The sequence below is a fragment of the Callorhinus ursinus genome, unplaced genomic scaffold, assembly GCF_003265705.2.
Source record: "Callorhinus ursinus isolate GAN/ISIS: 27379988/994484 unplaced genomic scaffold, GSC_fseal_2.0 scaffold4, whole genome shotgun sequence".
In the NCBI taxonomy this organism is placed as follows: Eukaryota; Metazoa; Chordata; class Mammalia; order Carnivora; family Otariidae; genus Callorhinus; species Callorhinus ursinus.
In genome coordinates, this window is record NW_027397066.1 from 140,596,337 (window position 1) to 140,620,292 (window position 23,956).

General features: G+C 34.4%; 1 protein-coding gene across 5 annotated transcripts in view; it reads left to right on the forward strand.

The window, feature by feature from the left end:
* The window catches only part of TLL1 (tolloid like 1), a 216,871-nt gene that overhangs the window by 176,523 nt on the left and 16,392 nt on the right, over window positions 1-23,956 (forward strand). For 4 of the 5 annotated variants that reach the window (XM_073892462.1, XM_073892461.1, XM_025874003.2 and 1 more), the window contains 3 exons: window positions 1,627-1,807; window positions 11,669-11,794; window positions 14,378-14,505. In XM_073892462.1, coding sequence (XP_073748563.1) covers window positions 1,627-1,807; window positions 11,669-11,794; window positions 14,378-14,505 — 435 coding nt within the window. Of the gene's footprint in view, window positions 1-1,626; window positions 1,808-11,668; window positions 11,795-14,377; window positions 14,506-23,956 lie in introns of those variants that run through there. The other variant, XM_073892465.1, reaches the window with a different exon arrangement.

Sequence of the window (23,956 nt, forward strand, 5' to 3'; positions counted from 1 at the left end):
CATTAGTTGATAGATGTTACTAGGAAGGCTGGAAGTTTATATTCAGGAGGAAGGAGGGTAGATGGTTTTAAATAAGTGGGTCATTGTATTCTGAAAGCATTTTCCCATGGTGGTGGTCTTTTTTCCTGGGAGGATCCTTGACAAACTCTCTAACATATCCCAAGTTTCTTAAACTTAGAATGATATTACTATATGAAAGGCTTTTACAAAATTCTGTGTATTTTTGTGGTTTGATGTCTTAGTTACTTAAAATAAAGGCATGAGCAAAAACTTGATTTATAGATTACTGGGTTCAGTTAAAACTTCATTGTTTTGGTTATTATATTGATATCCAAAAAGAAAGATGACGTCAAACAACGTTAACCTCAGTAACATTCTCCTACCCTATGTCAGAGCTCTCTCTAAACAGATGTTGCAGCTGTAACAAAGTGGATAGAAGACCTTTTAAAAATTTTTCCTAACAACATTTTGCTTATTTATCACCTAATTAATATCACAAGAACCAGTAATTTGAGTTGACATATTGCAAAGTACAGATCATGCCCCAGGGTTCAATCATATGCATTGTTAAACCTTGCTAATTACACATTTATGTAATAAGGTCATTCATGCAAGATGTATTCTTTAGAATGTACTCTTTTGGAACTTTAGAAAAATGTATTATGGAAACATTTGTTAGAGGTGTAAAATTGCTGAAGAATACATGGCATTCACTTAGATTCTTCCATTTTGGTGTTGTTAGTGCATTACATATAAACCAGAATGAGTCTACTTCATTGTAGTGTGAATTCCCCTCTCCATTCCACCACATAGAGTTTTTATTTGTTTGCAATCCTGCAGCATAGCTCCAGAGTAATTTTATAGCGCCTGGCAGCTCCAAGAAATTAAGAAATATCTATTTGCTTGATAAATATGAAAGGCAAAGTATCCTTTTTACTGTATCCTCCAGTGTCTGTCTCCTTTGAAATTTCCTAAGGGTGCTCTTCTGTTTAGAACATAGTATTTCTGGAAGGCAGCACCAGACCAAGCCAAACTCCATGCTATTTTCACTGAACTGCCCCATATGATAAGTATAATTTTGGACTAGTTATTTAGAAATTTCTGAACCTCAGTTTTCTCATCTTTACCATGGAAAAGAATGTTTCCATTGTTAATGGTTGTTTCATAGACTAAATGTATCAATTTCATGTCACTATTGTCAGCATTAAATAAGACAGTACATGACAAGTTCTTTCACAGTTCCTAGTGAAAATTTAAACAGTTTTTTTTTAAAGTCAGCAAATACTGTTCTTGTAACCATCAGCACCATCATCTCAACAAATATGCATCTCAGTTCTCCTAAACTCTGTTTTTTTGGAAAAGATATATGCTGTAAATACATGTAAACAAGCACACATTGGTATATACATCTCTTGGAGATATTCAGAGCAAAATTCTCTAATCTGTTTTTCATGCCATATGCCTCATATTTGGACTCTTTCCCTGATTTTTTTTTCTTTACCTATTAATTCCAGTTTGACTACCAGAGGAATAAAGAGGGAAAAAACATGATGAATTTTTCAAAAATAAATGTCAATCATCTGATACTTTAAAATCTGGTGGCTCTCATAACCATGTCTTTTCTAGGTTTGCAAATACGATTACGTGGAGATTTGGAGTGGTCTTTCCTCTGAGTCTAAGTTGCATGGCAAATTTTGTGGCGCTGAAGTGCCTGATGTGATCACATCTCAGTTCAACAATATGAGAATTGAATTCAGATCTGACAATACTGTATCCAAGAAGGGCTTCAAGGCACATTTCTTCTCAGGTATCAGTATTCACATGCTGCATGTGCGTATCGTGGCCTTTGAAGGTGGATTGTCTTTCATTGTTATCTACTCTTCATAGTTTTCTGTAAATATAACTTGGAGGGACATAGAATGCATGCACATTTATCCTAGGTCTAACAATACTTTTACTTATAATTAGAATATTAATAATTGGGGACCTGATGAAATATAGCTGTCAAACACTTAATAAAAACAAATATTATAAAGGCTAGTGCAAATAACACAAAATTATTACAATAATATTTTCATACAGTGACTTATAAGTGTATTGGGATAATGATACCAGACTTCCAAAAAGTGGCAGCCTGTTTCAAAATGATTTATCTTTTTTTCTGGAATACCTGATCTGATTTTAGCAACATATTTTTTTATTCTTATTATCTAGCAAATATTTCTTATTCCTCTTATGATTATATTTTCATTTATTGATAAGCTGATATTAAAATCATTCTTTGCCTCATCACTATAGAAAGGATTATAGTATGAAAACTACATATATGGAAATTACAATTCTACTAAAAATAATAGATTATCAGGTACGCTAAGCAATTGACACTTCTGTTTGGAATTTAATATTTAGTTTAACCAACTCATAGTAAAATTTCCCTTGGCTAGAGCGGAAATTCGATAAAATGTCCCCCTAATTTAAAGAAATACATGAAAACACCAGTGAAATTCCTTTATTTTCCTAATTTTGGAATCAGACCTTACTTATAAAGATATTATTCTGAAACTTCAAAACCAGACAAAATTACAATAAACCTTAGTATAGCAATCTGCCTTTCAGACTGGCAGGCAATTTAAAGCAACTGAATTCCAATTATATTTTAATATTAGGTAATTTGGATTGAGTTAATTCAAAGTCCATTTATTCCAATCCCCATGTGTTTAAAATTAATGAGATTTACAGTGCCCAGGGTTTGTTTGGGGTTTTCAAAGTAATTGAAGTTAATGGTTCACAAGCTCCATTGAGGTCCAAGTCATACACAGAAGGACATTCAAAATACAAGGGATCTTGGCTCTCTTATTCTCCTTGCCTTCCTTCCCCCAGGTTTAATTGCCTTTTAAAAATTCTTCTCAGGCATTAATTTAAGACGTATTCAAAGTAGCATTTTAATATCCTATTTTGATGAAAGCAAGACATTCTTAGACTTCACTATTTTATAAATATCATGTGTTTTACAGATTTTAGGTGACTTAGTGGTTAGAGATAAAGGTTTTTATTTTAGAACCACCTAAATATTTTTTTTAAAAATTGAAATTATAAAGTGAATAAATCTTATCATAATATTAATAATATTATCAATCCTTTTACTTTATCATAGTCATACCTTTTATTTAATATTTACTTTTTTAAAAAGATACATGCTACATACATAGTGGCAAAGTATGATTAAATTTAAAGCTACCCAGAATATATAAAATTCACTATCTGATATTATTGGTTAGGAAAAACTTTCCAAATTGTAAAGATAGATTGTGTCTTTAGAATGATACTATTGAAATATAAAGCATGCTACTTTAATTCTTACAATATAGATATGAAGGCACATAAAGAAGATGCTGTTCTCCAGCACATCCAAGTACATAGTCTATAATAATTCTCATTATTATATTCACTTGACAGATGAAGCAGCTGAGGAGTTAAGTAAACTGCTTAGTGTCATAAAGCGTTTAAACCCCCAGTTTGTCTTGGTTTATCTAAGAGCTGATCATGCCCTTTGCAAATAGCATGTTAAGTGTTACACTGAACGTATTTGTGACCTGAAAAACAACAGATATACTTTTCACTTCTTTATTAGATTAATATATTTTTTAAAGATTTTATTTATTTATTTGACAGAGAGAGAGAGAGAGACAGCAAGAGAGGGAACACAAGCAGGGGGAGCTGGAGAGGGAGAAGCAGGCTCCTTGCTGAGCAGGGAACCCGATGTAGGGCTCGATCCCAGGACCCTGGGATCACGACCTGAGCCGAAGGCAGAGGCTTAACTCACTGAGTCATCCAGGCGTCCCTAAATTAATACTTTGTAAAGTCCAAGATAATTAGCATTAAGTGTAAACTTCAAGGAGTTTCTTTCTGGTGCATTGAAAAATATCAGCAGTTTGTCAGATTCATATTTAAAATACTGTGGTTCTGGATGAGTATTAAATTAATTTTACATTTAATTTCCTAGGAGTTTCTGTTAGTGTGGGGAAGATGTTTGCTCAGGAAAGGGAAGATAAAAACATTATAATATAGAGCTATCAAGAGATGACAACAGGGGCGCCTGGGTGGCTCAGATGGTTAAGCATCTGCCTTTGGCTCAGGTCATGATCCCAGGGTCCTGGGATCGAGTCCCGTATCGGGCTCCCTGCTCCTTGGGAGCCTGCTTCTCTCTCTGCTTCTCTCTCTCTCTCTCTCCCTCTGTCTCCCATGAATAAACAAATAAAATCTTAAAAAAAAAAGAGAGATGACAACAAATTCAGACTTAGTTTACCTGATGTCCTTATGGTCATCATACAAAATTATAATTACAAAAGATCACTTATTTTATTTTTTAAGATTTTATTTATTTATTTGATAGAGGGAGAGATAGCGAGAGCAGGAACACAAGCAGGGGGAGTGGGAGAGGGGGAAGCAGGCCTCCCGCTGAGCGGGAAGCCCAATGTGGGACTCGATCCCAGGACCCTGGGATCATGACCTGAGCCGAAGGCAGACGCTTAACCACTGAGCCACCCAGGCGCCCAGAAAGATCACTTATTTCAATAGATAGGCTCTATTCACATTGAAAATGTTATTTTAGAGATCTAATAATGCTTTAAGGATAATAATATATAATCATGTGTTCAAAGTCAAATAATTCATTATATTTATTAGAATGTAGACGTGTAAACCATGGGGATATTGTATTTCACAAACAAAATTAAAGGATTTTTTTGTTTGTTAAAATTTACTCCTGGGGAATTTGACAAAATACATTATTCGGTTTATTATGACAAACTCTTTAGAAAGAAATTTAGCACAGGAATTAAGAGTCATTACAATGACTATTCTAGTTGCTTCAGAAATCTTATTCTTGAGACACATTTATAAAGAAATGTTTCAAAAGCTGGAAGAAGGATTTCAATATACTATTATAGTGATAGAAATTTGAAACAACCTGATGGTATGACAGGGGGAAAATGGTAAATAAATTAGAACAAACACTTTGTGGACTTTTCTACACCATAAAGATGGTTTAATGATTTTGTGATGTAAAAAGTTGTATATGATAAAATATTAATGGAAGTCTAGGTATGGAACTATCTGCACACTGTGCATACAGCTAAGCATGTGGTGAGAACAAACCTGAAATTTGCTATATAAAAATACCAAGAATGTGTGCTAAGGTAGGAAGATGGTACTTTATAGTTTTTATCCAATTTCTCTCAGTTTTCAATTTAAATACAAAAATAACTTTAATTCATGAATTAATTTTTGAGAGAGAGTGTGTGAGCGGGTATGCATGGATAGAAGGAAAAGGGAGAGAGAGAATCTTAAGCAGGCTCCACACTCAGTGCAGAGCCTGACACAGGGCTCCATCTCAAGACCCTGAGATCAGGACCTGAGCTGAAATCAAGAGTCGGACTCTTAACCAACTGAGCCACCCAGGTGCGTCTAAAATAACTTTAGAAGAAAAACACATATCATATTTCTGTTACCCCAAATATTTCTAGATTTTTAAACATTTCCTAATAGACTTTGATCTTTGAGAGTGAAGAAACTTTTAAAGTTATCTCTTTTATTAATTAGTTAATAAATATTAATAGAGGTTAATAATCTTAACTCAAGTATTTTGTGTTGAGTTAAATTTAATAATTTTAACTTTATAGTTATTTAATAAGATTATCTTATTATAGACAGTTGAATAAATGTGTTACTGTAGTGTGTTTGTTAATCAAGTGATACCTTATGAAGACTGAGTCTTAAATGCTTCTGTTTGTAATCTGTGTTCTAAAGATTTCAGAAGTGGTTGTGAATTTATGAAAACATGATAAGGAATATAAGATGTTCAGCTATTTTTTCCACAGTCTTGTGCCAGGAACAATTACCAAGGATTCAATAAAAAGAAGAACTAATATTTGATAATAGGTGATTCTATATTATTTGGAAAGGAAAGTTATTAAAAAATAATTCTAACTTTCTTGCAGCACAGTGATACATCAAGAAAAAAGACACATGAAAAAATATTTAGATTTTTTGGGGGCTCCTGGGTGGCTCATTTGGTTAAGCGACTGCCTTCGGCTCAGGTCATGATCTTGGCGTCCTGGGATGGAGTCCCGCATCGGGCTCCCAGCTCAGCGGGGAGTCTGCTTCTCCCTCTGACCCTCCCCTCCATGTGCTTTCTCTCTCTCTCTCATTCTCTTTCTCTCAAAATAAATAAATAAAATCTTTAAAAAAAGAAAATATATTTAGATTTTAATGTGTACAGTGAAATAAAAGATTTATAGCATCATTTCCAAATATAAATATTTAATAAAATAATCAAATATAGATTCTAGTTATTTTTGTACATACCTTTTCATTTTAAATAAGCACTTTATAGACCTAAGAAATGGGATCAGAAGAATGACTCTTGGGTGTCAAATTCTGTCACTTCCGTATTTATAAAAAAATAAGAACCATCATAATAAATTCTGATTTAAAATCTTAACAATAACAAAAAAATAAAATCTTAACAATAACATAATAAAATCTTTCATTAGACATGAAAAATGCTATAGCTTGAACATTTAGAAGTTATTGTATTATACAACAGGAAGTCCACAAGGCCCACTAAAAAAATCAAAGTGTTGTATACTGTACTGATTTTAGGATATATTTAAAAAACAATATAATGAAGTAATATGAAAGCAAATAAGGAAATTAGGATAATCAAAGTAAAGCTATTTAGACATGATATAAAATTGTGTATCTGTTCAGTTTTTTAGCTACATTGGAAACAACGTAAGCATTTTCTAGAAGATAGTCTGGTCCAACAATATATTACTGTTATGTTTTTGAACTGAATGAAGTTTGTTTTTCTGTTAACACTAATCACTTACTTTACATAATAGTAAAACCAAACAATTTTGTATGATTGTGGATTTGAACACAAATATGCAAACCTGCACAGGTATATGTGATATAACTTATTTATTTTAAGTGGTTAAGCAAGGTTAACGGTATTCTACTCAGAACAAAGTATTTTTATTTAAACAGGCCAAAATTAAAGGAAATATTAGTAGGATTTTGTGCATGTAAAAATGGCAAGATTTGTCAAACTTGTTTTTTTAAAAATTTAATTCTAGCATTCATTATTTGAAAAAAATATAACACATGACTTTAACAATGAGAGTTGAACATTCTCTCCTCCTTAAACGACCGTGGATTGGTAAGAATTAAATTAGAGTGAATATTAGAGAATTTGGAGAATAAACCTCATTTAAGAGCAGTGTCTCTCACAGATCTGGTACTGGAGGACTTAGTGACTTGCTCAGTGGTAAAAATGGAATAAAACCCACCTTACCTGACTCCCAGTTTATTTCTGTCTGTAACAAATGTAGGAGTCAGATAAAATGATCTGTGCGATTTTTCTCCCTCAAATTGACATGATTTCAGCAGACATGCTCTTCATCTGAACCGTCTTTCATTGTGTACAGTTCTTTCCTTACATCATTCCTCCTGTACACCATCTCTCTAATGGAATGCTTGTAGATATTGTTAGAAGAAATCCAGCCCCATATTATCCTAAGAAAACTGTAAATGTTAATGTGATTAGTTTCAAATAATTAAACAAAACTTTCCTATGATTTTGACAAGTTTTCATTATTAATGATTTTGAAATATTTCCATGTTTTGGAAAGAGCAAATTGTCTTTGTTGTAGCTCTCAAAGGAGTTTATTAGTACTGTTTTTTTCCCCAAGTTTTTATTTAAATTCCAGTTAGTTAACATACAGTGTAATATTAGTTTATTGGTGCTGTTTTGAAGATGATTATTTATTGTTAGGTTTGTGTTGAAAATTGCATGTGCCACGTATATGCACACACACGCATGGGAGTGTATGTGTGTATGCATGCAGGAGTGTGAATGGGTCTATTTTATCTTTTGCCATTTCTTGTGAGTATATCTGTCGTATATGTTTCTTGTCTGGTGCATGGACCCTTTACTTTCTTTTTCCTACAGACAAAGAAGCTTTCTGCAAAGAAAAAATTTTTATTTTTGAATCTTGCAAGAATTTGATACAGGTTGCCTCTTCAGTTCCATCCAGTATGTATTATGCATAGACTGATGGCTTCTGATAGTCTCAGAGAGACTCTGCAGGCCTCTGATGGGAAAATGCCACCTCCTTCTTTCCTAATAATGGATCTTTCCTTTATCTAACATGAAGCAATGGAAAGCAGATAAGTCCATTCCAAAGAAGGAGGCTAATTTCCATCTGCAGAAAATAAATGTTTTACTTCTACTCAGCAAAACATTTGTTTCTCTCACTAATAAAAACTATTCTTAAACTTTTGTGCCTATAGTATGAAAATACTGGAAAATTTCAAATGAGTTATTGATAGAATTCTCAAATATTAAATTTATTATGCAAACAGTCTAAGAAATAGTTAAAACTGTATCATCCTCTGTTCTCTCTTTTGGATTTTCATTGTTCAAGGTATCTGTAGTTTGTATGTCCTAAGAGGAAAAAGGGAAAGAAAATGAAAACATAAACATGTTTGCGAATAGCTCTTTTCTCTAGTTTGATGACTTTCATTCATAAGATGTCCTGAATATAATTGTGGACTTTGTCTCTTATGATGTTGCTATTTCTCATCAACAGATCATCAGAAATCAATTCACTTTAAATAGAATAGTTTATTTACTTCTATTAAAACAAGTATCTAAAAAAATAAAATAAATATTTTTAAAATAACCACACTGTATTCACTACTCCCTAGATGACTTAAAATATTAATTGAAATAAATAGCTTTCTTTGTCTGCATGATGTAAATTGTGTGCATAATTTTAAGTATTCCAATGTTTACTGAAATTTTCTCTTCTCATATGATTATTTGACACATGGAGGCACAGTTTTACATGTTACTTTGCTGGGTATGATAGCTTTCCTCTGCTGCTTTTAGTTGCTGTTTGCACTAGTCCAGTTTTGAATTTTAGATAAACTCTAGATTAATATATGTATAGAATATACATATTCTAGTAGTGTATTGTGATTACTCTTAATTTTCATGTGACATTGATTATGTTAGGCACCATCAGATGTGGAGATGAAGTCAGGAAACACCAGTCAAGGGGGGAAATAGTACTGTGGATACTTGGACAATCATTATTTTTCTCCTACCCTTCTTTTTCCTCTAAAGATTATCTTAAAATTATCAATTATTTTTCCCAAACAACATAAATATGAATTATTAGCTACAAAAAAACTACTATGTAATGTAATCAATTTCACTTTCAACTTTATTTCTCTTTAGTTACCATTACCACAGCTATTGTGGTAATATTATGTTCTAATATTATTCTATCATAATACATTCTGCCAAATCTAAAGAAAATAATTCTTCCTAGAAATATAACCTAGTGGCTTGAGAGTGCCACTAGAATGAAGTTTAAATGTTAGAAATATTTTATGTACTGGAATTGCCTTGATTATAAAATAACTATGGACTTAAAAATGCATGAATAATAACGTGTTCATGTTTGTATTTTAACATTTTTATATTGCTCATGAATGGCAATCCTAACAGGTCCAGAAACAGGTCCAGATAAAAGGATGATTTCCGGCAGTCCCTGCCACCATTGGTTCACTGAGCACTTAATCTGTTTACTAGTCAATTGCAAATGTGAACTCATTTTCTATAAACTAAATGGCTTATAGTTGTTAGATTTCCAGTGAATTCTCAAAAGTCTGGTTGACCTATAGTACAACTAGAGTTCAGTCTCTCAGGTGTTATTTTAAGATCATCAAACATTCATTATATAAACATTTTCATAGGAAATATGTAACTATTTCAGTGTAAGTAATTCTGGCACCAGAAATTTTAAATTGGTTATTTCCATTTAACAAAGAAAGTGTATTTCTACATCCGCTCATGAAGATATATTTTTTTCTGAAGCATCTCAACTAAAGTGTCTCTGGAAAGTTACATTAATAAATTTAATTAATTAATTAATTAATTAAAATCATTTACTGCTTGACTGAATTGGAAAATACAAGTGGCTGACTCCATCAGGGTAAGAAGTTATGACCTACCATCCACCCGTTTTGCATAAGTCATCCATAACTCATAAACTGTAATTTTCACTGTTGACATAATTAAGGGAACAGGGCTTTGCAATGATTATAAATCACCCTAAAATTAATTTTACAAGGCTAATTCTGTATTCTGATTTCTTAAACATGTTGATGTTCTTTTAGAGAACGGTTTTCTTTATTCTGCTTTTATTGTGCTTAAGCTACATAGTAAATAATAAAAGTGAAGTGGAGGTGTTAAAGATAGATAGAGAACGCATAAATCATAGATGTATCGATTCTGATATATTCTTTTGAACTTTAGGACTGCCTGTATGCATTTGGAGTATTCTGATATTGCCAATACATGAATATATCCCAGAAGCATGTGTGTGCTATGTCGTGTAATCAGTCTCCAAAAATGGGAAAACAGATGTGTCCTTAAAAATTACTATCAGATTCTTCTATAAAAATGCTTTTCCTAAACCCATTTCCATAGAGTGAATATTGATTTGATAAAAAGGCAAAACTAGCTTTAGCTATCTGTGTGCCTCTGTGAGCTCACAAATTGTCACTTGAAAAATCAGTTGACAGTATAAATTTTTGAATTCAGCCAACCTCTGATATGACTGTCATGTGTCCTTTTTGTTCTCTATGCTGTGAGAGTGATGAAAGTCTGAGTGATGTGTCATCATCTATGTGTGTCAGGAGCAATCTGCCAGTTTTGACTTTAATGGACAAGCCAGCCATGGAATGACAGCTGAGTGACATAGTATGGTGGCTGATGCCTCTCACTGGATTGACTGCCTGCTAATCTCGTTTGGCTTTCTTCCCTGTAGTGAATTTTTTGGCTATTCCTTAAAGCTCGTATTTCCTATTCTAACCTTTACTTCTAGCACACTAAAAGCCTTTTCAGGGAATTACTTATTAATAAACTGGTCTGCTGGAGTAGATTTGTTTCAAATATATAAATTAAATTACTTCTTTAAGATAATCTAATGAATGATGCCTTTTTCTGTCTTGAATGGTTATGAAGTGTTCAGATTCATTAATGCTAACCATAACAACAAAGTTAACAAAAAAAAAATCAACTGCAGTAGTCATACTGAGTGATTTTTTTAAAAAGTTATTATACACAAATTTTGGAACCTTATTTAGCCTCTGTCTCTACACCATGGCTAATATATTGAAGGATTTCCCTCTACTTAAATGCAGTTCTGCATTTATTCAAACTACTCACAATTTTAAATTTATTTTTAAAAATTGGCAATAAATGTCTAGGATTAGTTGGAAAAAGATTCATTCATTTCCTCTCTCCTACTCAGAACTCCTACTCCAACATAGGAGTGAAAGAGGCTACAAGTTGTCTTCCTAGAGTCAACAGTCTTAGAAACTCAATTCATGGTACAAGGCTCCAAGCTAAACAAGGAGTGGGTAAAACTAAGACACTATAAATTTGGGGAGGTTTGTTTTATGTTGGGAACAAAGAAAGCTGTGACTTAGTTTACCCTTTGCCAGTGTTAACCACAGTTAAAAGAGTTTCCTTTGATACCCTTTGTTTCCAAAGCTACTTTACTAAACTGTGGAGTTATCTTTTTGCTAGACAAAGACGAATGCTCCAAGGATAATGGTGGGTGTCAACATGAATGTGTCAACACAATGGGAAGCTACATGTGTCAGTGCCGTAATGGATTTGTGCTGCATGAAAATAAACATGACTGCAAGGAAGGTATGAAAGAGTGTTCTTTTCTTAACATCTAGAATTGCATGTAGTTTCGGTAAAGCACTGCTTCCAAGTAGAGTTAATCATATCAATGAGTGATATCATTGTTGACTGTTCAAATGTCAAAAAAAATATGTGCAGCATTCAGAGATACAAGGCATACTATTGGAACTTCATAATACCTAAAGGTTCTGCACTTCACACATGGGTGACATTAGAATAACTTTGTGTAACAGACATCGGAGTGGCTATGATGCCATCTGGCAGCCAGAAAAGCACCACATTATCCCCAGGTTCTTGTAGCACAGACCCTATGACAGTCTCCATATTTAAACTTGACTTCTGCTAAATGTTTTGCATTTGGTTTAATTTCCCTCCCCAGAATATCATATATGTGCTACATGAGTGATGGCACTTTAAATACCAAGAGTATCAAACTCAAATGCCTACCAGAGGAAAGACATTTGGAAAATGGTAGATACTGTGCCATTTAAAGTTCTAAGTCATGGGTTTGGCCAAAAAAAAAAAGGAGCATTCTAATAGCACAATAGTAGGCTATCAGTTTTTGACCCCTAGGCCTTATAATATTCTGATTTTATAAAAAAACAGTTATCTTTATCTCCTTAGCCAGTATGAGGTAGATGGGAACAAGAAATAGTTACTCAGTTCTTATTTCATCCTTTGAGGATTTGCTCCTGAATTTTCTACTTAAATTGGATTTATGCCCATTTTGAAAGAATTACTATAGCAGATTTTATAACTTTAGTTATTAGCACATGTAGATTGGTAGGTCCCTGGCTGGAATCACAGTTAGATAGCAGCTCTTTGTATGAACATTGGATTAGTACAGGATATCCTGAACTAACTCTTGTTCCATTCACTTCCTTTCAAATATTGTCATATGTCAGTTTTTTTCAATTTTTTCATTGAGCCAATGATATTGCTCAGAATCATATGCCAGCAGAATTTTTTTTCGCTCTTTTAAGTTTCTTATGTGAGGATAAACCCATGAGGACTCCGATATTTGTAACTAGTACAGTATTCTGTTAAATCAACAGGCTGGGGAATAGTCATGCAGTTATAGAAGATAATTCAGAGAAAAAAGAGACAGCTTTTGTAAAGTATGCATATACCCTGTGGCTCACAAGTAACAAATATGTTAGATACCTTAATTCTTTGTTTATTACAGTAAATATTTTCAAGAAAGGATTTCATAGGAAACTTGCTTTTAGATAGAACGATATTTAGGTATCCCTAATAAATCTCATTTTTACTGCCAGTAAGGGGTTAGGATTTTTTTTTTACCTCTGCTATCATATGGACACCTTCTACAATTTAGTAGCAAGCCTCTTGGCTTTGTTTTATAGGCTGTTTCCAGATCCTGGAGACTCCATATTTCATATGGCAAAGCAGGGACAGGAATAATGGAACTTAGAAAACTGTTAGGATCTAGATTCTAAGACTTGCTACATGATCCTACATTGTTTGAAAGGAGCTGAATTTCTTCTCTTTTTTGTATTCCTATGCTAGGAGTCCAAATCTCCCTATGGAAACCTACCACAAGTAAGAGAAAGATCTAGTAGTAGGGAATGCAACAACAGCACATTTATGTTGGGCATCATACCCTTATTGCACAGTCCTGCAGTGTAACAGGTGTTTTGTCCATATAGTAAAGAGTTGCCCCAAAGAGATTTCTTGGAAAATATCAGAGAATTAGTTGTGTTTTAGAATGGGATACATAATACACAATAAATAATTCCCAGTCTAAACTAGGATGTGTAGGGGGCTGCTTCATAAGTTACAGAGAATGGACAGAGCCTGAGGATATTAAATATTTTTTTGACATTAAACATTTTTGAAGTGTGATATTTACAATGTAGAATAGTCTCCTTTAAGCTAAGGTAATTTTAATTGTGAAAAACCTAAAAGAAATTTCATATTAATTGAATGAAATAGCCTTCAAAATTAGTTTAGAAGCTATTTCCATGGCTAGTAGCTGTTCATTTATTTTTCCCCTTAGTGCTGCATTTTACTTTGATAAAATTAAGGATTAATTTACTTTAACAGCTAAAATTATGGTTTAGGTATCCACATGTTTACTTTAAGGGTGAGAGAAAATGTAAATACATGATCCATAAAATGGCTTAATGATGTTAATTAGCTATAGATGTTTCTGCTAATGGAAAAATATGAATTGAAAGTGGCATATCCATTGATTATCATTTGTGACATTGCATTAAGTATTTTGCACATGCCAAGTGTTAATATCCTCGATTGTCAATATATGTTGCTCTGTTAAAATCTGAGCTTTCAGATCCAGCAGTTTAAACTAGTCCATTTTCTTTTAGGCATTTATCTAATTCATTGTAAACGCTTAATTTCATGTGAGCAAAAAAATAAACATTGCCTGATTATGATCTACAACATGTTTGCCAAAGCAGATGACTATGATAACAGACACTGGAGTGGTGATTAGTTAGTATTCAGGAAAATCTTTTCAGCAGCATAGGGAGCAAATAGGCTACTTTCTTGCTGAACCAATCCTGGGCTGGATTTCCATACTGACTGCTATTATTGTTACTGGCACAGCTGAGTGTGAACAGAAGATCCACAGTCCAAGTGGCTTCATCACCAGCCCCAACTGGCCAGACAAGTACCCAAGCAGGAAGGAATGCACATGGGAAATCAGTACCACTCCTGGCCACCGAATCAAATTAGTAAGTGAGCTCGTCCTTCTTCTTTCTGTTAAACTGACTGCCCTTGTCTTTCATGGCCAGCACATGGAAATAAAGTGAATGTTTATTCAATTGAATTGAATTAGTGGGCAGCTGGAAAAGATTTTCTTTCTTATGCTTTCCTACTTACACTAAACAAATCCCTGATTTCCTAGATCAAGATGACAGTAATGGCAGCCGTGCAGTTCTCATATGGTGTTCTTATCCCGGATGCTTTAAAAGGCATTACCAATGTTGCTGCAAAACAGTAGGCTCTCCCTCCTAACATGTTATTGGTCATAATGTTTCCAAGTGGGGAAATAAAGGAAGGAACAAAAAATCATCCGAAATTCAGCAAGAAAGAAATAAAATAACTATTCATATAAACAGAGCATAGTACTGGTTGTGTCAATTCTATATATCTTAAAGACAAAATGCATGTATTTTTTATAAAACAATGTTGTCTTGTAACAAGTCATTTTTGCATAACATAGTTGCCTTCCTTAGACGGATACTGGTATCTTTAGACTTCCCCTAAATTCACATGTGAATGTAATGTTTGTCCTTCCTCCTGTGTTCTCTGTCTTGCGTTCTGTCCTGATCATCTGGTAATATATATTGTTTCATTATAGCCTGCAGAGTACTTGAAGAGTATAATGTAAGGAAATAATCATAAGAATACAGAAATTTTAACAATTTCCCTTAACATGCTGTTGTCAAAAGCAGGAGGGAATGCCAACCAGCAAGGCTCAGGACAGTCTAGTGGCACCATAATAAAGGACAAGACATTGTCTTGAGAAAGAGGCTACCGGTCTGCATATGGTAGCTTACTGGACCAGTCCAGCCATGAGGTTAATTTTAAAACTTTGTTTTTAAACTTTCTTTTCAGTGAATTTGGTGGGGTGGAGGAGAAGCATTACTTATGTGTGGCATTATAATAATAAAATTAGAGAATGTCACCAAGACGTTCATAGCCATCTTATGGAGTTTCTTGCAATCACTGTATTTGTAAAATATCAGTAACTGACTTTCCAAACAGAGACGTCAATTTATTTCAGCCACTCTTTGGAAGGAAGCTAGGTGAAGAGATGACAGTATTGTGGGAACAGGATTATTTGGCAGTCCTATCCAAGGTCCTGATTGAGAGGACCATTCTGAGGCTTATGGGCTACGTTCTTTTTAGCAGTAGCTAAAGAAATTGGAAAAATAGATTTTTCTGAAGACATTGTATTTTGTAGATCCACATTTTGTCTGCATTACATTCCTTCTGTCTGAAGACAGATTTCTTCTATATTTTGTGTAGGGTATGTCTGTGCAGTACCACTATTTAAGGATATTTTCATTGGGTATAAAATTCTAGGATGACAATTTTATTTTCTTGTCTATAACACTACTCCATTATTTTCTGGCTTTCATGGTTTCTCATAAGCCTGTTATAAATCTTATATTTATTCCTTTTTTCCTATTGTTATCTTCATTTTTTTAATCAGAAGTTTGAATATAATGTATCTATGTGTGTGTGTGTTTAGAAATTTTGTGGGATTTATTCTTCTCAAAATTCTCTGAATTTCTTGCATCTGTATTATGATGTTTGTTAGAAATTTCTGAAAATTCTCTGCCATTATTTCTTCACAAAATTCTTTTTTACTATTGTCTCTCCTTTCTTTCTGAGATTCAAATTGTACATATGCTAGACTGTTTTATATTATACCATAACTCTTGGATGCTCTGTTATTTTTTTGTCACTCTTCTTGAGTCTGAGTTTGCATAAATTTCTGTGGACCTATCTTCAAGTTCAGTGATTGTTTCTTTGGCTGTCTTGAGTCGCCTTGATGAACTTATTAACACATTCTTTATTCCTCTTACCATGTTTATTTCTAGCATGTTCATTTGATTCATTATTACAACTTTCGTGTTTATTAATTTGCTTAGGTTGCCAAAACAAAATACCATAGACTGAGTGGCTAAAACAAAAACAAAATATTTTCTTACAGTTTTGGAGGCTAGAAGTTCAAGATCAACGTGCTGTCTGGTAATGCCTCATCTCCTGGCTTGTAGATGGCTACTTTGTTGTTATATACTCACATGGCCTCTCCTCCCTGTGTGCACAGAGTAAGCTCTGGTGTCGCCTGTCCACTTCTTAAGTGTCTCCAGAGGCAGACGTAGTTTATTTTGGGGTTTTGTTGTTGTTGTTGTTTTGCCCTTCGCCTGGCTACAGTGGGTCTGTATCTTTGCCCTGTGGTGACAGGGTTTTCTTTCCTTCTTCCAGGAGCTTAAGTTTTGTTTTCTAGAGAAAGGTTACATCAGGGCTTCATATTTTTCTCATAGCAGTAACCACTTCGCTTCTCCAAGCCTGCAACACTGAGGAAGGCGATTGGCCTTCTCCTGCTCTACCCATGATTTTCCTCATGAACAGGAGATTGGGGTCCAGGGAGAAGAGCTTGCAAGTGGGTTCTAATACCCCCTGTGTCTTCAGCTCCCAGGGTCTCTGTTCTTTTACTCTAGTCCATACCTGACTTCTACCAGTTTATTAAAAATTATAGCTGGATACTTCTTGCCTGGTTGTATGGCACCCAGCATCTCTTCCTTCCATGGTCTGTCACTGATGAACAGGAGGTTGTGTCTCATTTCTCCTTGGAGGGGGCTGAGATTCAGTGCATTTCATATTACTTGGTTGACTAGTGACTTCAGCTCTTTGATGTGTTCAGTGAGGTTGTGATTTTTAAAGTTTACATGGGTTTTTCTTGTTGTTGGGGTAGAAACAACAATAGTTCCAGCTCTCTATACCCAAGGGGAAGTAGAACTCCTGATATACCCCAGTTTTAAAAATGACAATATTTTATTCTTTCTTAGTTTTATATCTTTTAGCTTATTGAACTCCCCTTCCAACTCTAGGACAGTCTGTTCTTTCACAAATTGCAAGCTTTAATTTTCATGCAAATATTCCACTAAGGTCAGGACATAAAGCATGTCTGTCAACAGTGGTCATGCTTACTAGTATCCTAAGAAGGAAATTCGCAGAAAGAAAAAAAAAAAAGCTTTAAGCAAATATTGATCTTTAAGTATTTGATTTTATGATCTTTGTGGAAGTCATTACAGTCTAAGCCCTAGGCTTTCTCAAATATTAGCATGCATCAAAATTACCTGGAAGCCTTGTTAAAGCACATCACTTCACCCCAAAGTTTCTAAATTGAAACACAATACTGATTCCCACTTTATTATCCCGTTAATTATGTTCATATAAAACCTCTCAATACACTCTAATACACTCTAAGAGTTAGGATCACTGGAAAGTGTGTCATGAGATTAGCTACCAACTTCAAGTGATATTTTAGTTCTATATATTTTAATTCTTACCATCTCAATGTTGTTGCTATGTCTACTATCATTGTCTTCCTGCTTATTGTGTAACTGCTAACTAATCTTATCTACTTTAAAACTGAAATTGCTGTTTATAGCAGATATCAGCCAATGGATATTTGGCCAACCCTATTTATAATTCCAATTCAAACCATTCACTCACCTTTCTATGTAGTTAGACATTTATTGTATAGCAAATGTTACCAAAGAGATATGTTGTTCAAGATATATGCATTTTGCCTGGTTTCTTTAGGATCCTTAATTTTCATGGAAGAACTTGAACCCAAACTGAATTTGGAAAATAGATTCCCAAAGGAAACTTGGAAAATTATTAAGTCTTTTAGTATCCTTAGGCCAAGAGCTGCTGATAGATACTTGGCTACAAGTTAGTCTCTTTATGGGCCAGGGCAAAGAGAGAAGGCAAAGAAAACATTTGACCTTTTCCTACACCATGGAGCTTTCTTTACAACTCACATATTGTTACCCCTCTTTACTTAGGCTCTATGGAAAAATAATGAAACATTTCTAAATATTTTATCTATTCATATCGAAAGCAAAAGAAAGGAAATTGTTCCTAAAGACAATTTCATGAGTTATAAAGAAAACCACCTTGCTCGTGAATTTTAAGGGGCTTACTGTTCTTTCTAACACAAATATTCTTTTACCTTGATAGAGAGTTGTGTTGGGTGACATGCAAGTAGTGGTTTGTGGGTGAAACAAGTCTTTCACTATGTCTTGGATAACCATATTTTAGTTAATTTGGTTGACTTGTAAGACTACAAATATCACAGTTATTTAGATAATGTGCAATTATGGAGGTAAAGGACTTAAAATAAAATTCAGTGCCCTTTGAGCGATATGAGCATTTTTGTGCATAGTATTTATTTACCATAAGTATATTCAGTTCATGATGTGATTATCCATATCTAGTGTCTATTATTGTACAATAATGTAAGGACTGAAGTATAAGTAGTGGTCAGCTTATTATGGAATTACAGAAATTTAAGACTTTTGGCAGTATAATACAACTATTCTTTTTTATGCACTGTTTTAATTATCTATTGCTTTATAACAAACTAACCCAAAACCTCGTGGCTTAAAGCAAGCACCATTTTATTATATCCCGTGGTTTGGGGAGAAAGACGGTCATGATTTCAGTAGTGCTTTCCTGAATATTCTGTTGCCCATGGCATTGATTGAGGTCAGTGATATTCACCTGGGTATGGTCTGGTTTGGAGGGTCAAGGTCGCTTTAATTGTATATCCGTCATCTTGGTGGAGAGGGCTAGAAGGTAATCTCAGGTGGGACAACCAGAGTACCTACACACCATCATTCTGGCCTGGTGGTCTCAGAACCTTCCTATGGTAGTACTGGGTCCCCAAAGAGAGTATTTCAGGAGGCCCAGGAAGATGCCACAGAAGCCCCTGAATGTTACCTCCTCACACCCTACTGGTTAAGGAAATTACAAAGGCTGGTCTGGAATCAAGGGGAAGAGAATTAGGCTTCATCTCAATGGGGAGAGTAGCGGAGAATACATAGTCATCTTTAATCTCACCCATGCATTTAAATATGTAAGACTGCACATATTTTCTGAAAGTAAATGTAACACCAGTGAGTTACTGCTTATACTGTCCTGACAGATTTGCTTTGGGTAAAGTCCAGAATGTGTAGCCAGAATATGATTAGGCTGTAGTATATACAGGCAGCTGATATACAAGCAGGAAATCTTATTTAATGGTGATTTTTTAAAAAAATGACGTAGTAAATACTGTCCAGTAATATGAAACAACAATTTGAATGTAACAGCCTAAATTATGTCTATACTACATAATAAACATTAATTTTGTCCCTAGATCATGAATTTACTCTTATAAAGCTAAATATAAAAATTAAGTAGAATTGTATTTATGAATTATTATATTGGTTCTTGAAGATTTTTTGTATATTCTTTCGTATACTTTTGTGACACATGCTCTGATCTTTATAAGATCTTGGAATGCTGTCTTCATATAAATGTAATAAGCTAGAGAGCTGGGATCAAGAGATCCTGGGAGAGTCCTTTAAAAAGGGCCTATTCTAAGATAGGCACTCTCTCATATGGAATTCCACACAAAAAATATAACTGTTCTCAAGTTTTCCATTTCTTAGAGTGTTTTCCAAATAATAAAATGCAGCTTGACTGGGTACATCTCATACCTCACAAAACTGTGCTTGGACTAAATAGCACTAAGAACTAATGTGTGCATAGTGCCTAATGGCTTCAAAGAGGTATCATGCATATTATCTCAAGTTGGTATCACAAATAACACTTATAGATAAGGAAGCTGTCCCTGGCGGCTTAGGTAAGTTGGCAAATTTATAAAGCTGATAGGGATCTAAATACCTTCAAGCCCAAGATTCTCTCTCTACATTTTATCTATTTTTTTTTATTTTAGCATCCTGCATCAATAATGGCTGTGCATGCGTGCATATATAATAATTTAAATGGAAAATATTAATAAAAGGAAGTTATAATAATTAAGTAAAATGAATACCCAACAGAGACATATGGAAGGATTAGGAACATATATTTTGAACTTAAAGTGACTTGTGTCTAAATTTAACTAGCCATGTTATCTTGAGAAAGATACTAATCCTTTTATGTCTCAATTTCTTCCTTTGGAAATTGGAGCTAATATTTACTCAGGAATTTTGTGTGTGTATTACACAAACTTGTATATAAAATGTTTGGCATAATAGTTTATTAAAAGCCAATAAACATTGATATATGATATAAAAAGAGTAATTATAATTATGACAATGATTAATAATAAAAATTATATACCATTTTATTGGATAATTCAACCATGATCAAGTTTTTGTGTAGCCTTATGAATCTGAAACTCAATCCTAACAAAAATATAGCTAATGATTGCTTATCAGAAAACTTTCTTTAAAGGGTCAAAAAGGAAATATTACGGAGTTTGTAGACTATGTGGTCTGTTCTGCTACAATTTAATTCTGCTGTTTGAGTATGAAAGCATCCACAGACAATACACAAATGAATGCATGTGGTTGTGGTCCAATAAAAATTTAATTACAAAAACAGCCTGAGGGCCAGACTTGCTCTGCAGGATTTAGTTAGTTAAGAGGGTCAGGGTAAAAGAGTTTGAAATCATGGAGTCATAAGTGTCCATGACCACTTTCCTTAAAATCAGAGGGTGAAAACATTTAGCTCTTACTTTTTGTAGTAAACAGAATAATGTTCCTCATCTCCTCAAAGGAGGAGATGATCCCCAGAACCTAAGCACATGTTACCTTATGTGGCAGAAGGAACTGTGGTTAACGTAAGGATCTTGAAATGGAGAGATTATCCTGGATTTTCTGGATGGGTTTGATGTGGTCACAGGGGTGCTTACAAGAAGGAAGCAGAGGTCAGAGAGGAGAGAAGATGCTAGACTGTTGGTTATGAAGTTGGAACAAAGGGACATGAGCCAAGGAATGAGGGCAGCCTCGAGAAGATGGGGAAAATGCAAGGAAACAGATCCTCACTTTCCCTCTGGAAGGTCGGCGCTCCTTGCCCATTTTAGATTTGTAACCACCATAGCTCCACCATACATTAGAGCTCTAGCTCTAAGTGTATGCCATTTAAGCCACTGAATTTGTGGTAATTTGCTACAGCAGCAATAGGAAACTAATATGTTTGCTTTGTTTCTCTGTGTTTGTGTGTGTGCGTGTGTGTGTGTGTGTTATGAGGTTCTGACTCTGTATTAATAGTTTTAAAGTAGAAAGAAACCCTGGTTGAAAGATATTTGGGGGGAGAAAGTCTTCTTACTGGAAAAGAGAGAAAGTTCTGAATGAATAAGGATAAGGATCTGTTTTACTTCTGACTTCATCCTGTCTTGGTTCTGAGAGACACAACTGATTATTAAATTTGGGGTACTCTTAAAATATTTTTAAATATTAAAACATTAAAACCAAAACACAACAAAGACAAACCAACAAAACAGGAACAAAGTTCCAGGCATAGGGGCATCCAGCAATAGGCCAATATGCTTATGTCATGTTTATTTGATTTATCATATCCTCGAGTTTTGCTAAGTTATGTAGTTGCAATTTATAGCTTCATATATGGGCTATTTAGAAAATAAAAACACCTACATAATTCTCCACCATAAATCTACCAAAAGTGTATTTGGTGGCAGCTTTTGAGGACTCATGGAACAGAAAAGGTCTTTTGAATTGGAAGGCTGAGGTTTATATTCCACTCTGCCATGTTTCCCAGTGGCCTCTAATCCTTTCAATATCTTGTGGGAAACCAAATGATAGTTCTCACTGAAGACCGGAAAAGGCGAAGGATGGCTGGGACCAGGGAGCTCTAAATCTTATATCACAGCTGCTCAAATTGCATCAGTCTCTTTCAATTTCTTACTTTTAATGGTCACCCTGGCTAAATTTTATTTCTGCATTAAATGCTACCATTTTATTTTCTTGTCCTTTGTGAATATATGTGGTGACTCTGAATGGCTTTATCTTTTAGCCAGCGCCTGTATTTTCAATAAAAGCCCCTCTACAGATGTTCATGTGAGGCTGCATATGGCAGCCTGGCTGGTGGCCAGCTAGGTAGATTAGGCTTGCTTGGGTGTTCCAGAAACACATAGTTATTCTTTCCATAGCCTAAAACGAGAATTCAGTTTTATTTCTTTTGAATGGGACTCCTTAATCTCTTAGTTTGCCTTGTGGGAAATGCATTAGTATTTCTGACTAGAGCTCACGGTTATTTGCCCTCTTTTGTTTTTTTTAAAGCCTAGATTAGTAACCTTAAAATCATAGAAATATAATCATGGAATGAGTAGGGTTTAAGTGTTTGAATACTAAAATGTCTATAAAGTTTTAGTGTAAACACTTAAGAAAAATATTTTAAAGTCCCCAAAAAGAGGGCAGTGTTTCAGCAGAAATCAGACTTTCATATAGCTCCATACTGTCCTGTTACCTTTGTGACGTTGAAGGATGTTCTGGGAAGCTAAGTGTCTTTATGGCGTGCAGTTCTGTAGCATTGGTTCCTGGTGGCTAGAAATCTCCATGTTCTGCATTATTTAGATACAGACACTCATGGCTCAGCATGTGTCATAAAATAAAGTAATAAACTGTATATCTCACTGTATCTTTGGGAATTCTACAAAAATAGTTTTTTAAGATTTTCCCAATTTCCCATGGCCCCCTATAATACCTTCCTGTGACCTAGAAATATATTTTATTGAGGCAACATTGCTATATATGGAGGTCTTTAGATGTGGATACCTCTATGATATTAAGGGCCATATTTATGAGATGTCAGCATGTGAGTTAGTGACGCTTTTGCTTGTGTGTGGCAGAGCATTTGGGTTAGACTGACTTCTGGAAAAGGACCACCCAATCTTTGCAGATGACCTAACAAGCTACTACCAATTCCAAGAGGAAAATTCACTAATACCTTAATGAATGAGAATTGTTTGCATCACTTGAGAATATGTCAGCTGCAGAACCTTTGCCTAATTTGACTCTTACAGAGTCAGTCTGATTCCATTAGTAATTTGATAAAAAGCGGGAGCCAGCTGGCTCCAGACCAGGTGTCAGTATGCCCCCAGCCTGCAAGCGCACTGCCACTTTGTGTGGTGTTGCTCTGTTCTGTAAAACAGATGTTGTGATTCACTCCAGACATCCTGCATTTCATTAGGGAGTGAAGTAGTCACTTAGTTATCTCATTCACTTGGTTTTCAATGGACTGAACATGTGTGGTCTGTAAATTCTGATCCCATTTTAACTGTTACTTAAAGGATGTGCTTTAGAATGCCATCACCCCCATCATTCTTACAGTTTTCTCTCCTACACAGTAGGTTTCTCTGCTCTTTTTATTGATAGATGAATGACTCTAAATCACAGTCAGAAGAGACAATTGTTCAACATGCAGTGGTTTTCAGATGTTGTTATTCTCCTGAAACAATGCTTTTATTTTTTTCTTGAGATAACATTGACCTTATAATTCAGAAGCTTGGTTTCATAGTTAATAAAGAATTCTAAGTGCGGTTAAGCCAATTGTCTCCTATTGGTTTCTTAACAGTTACAAACTGATACT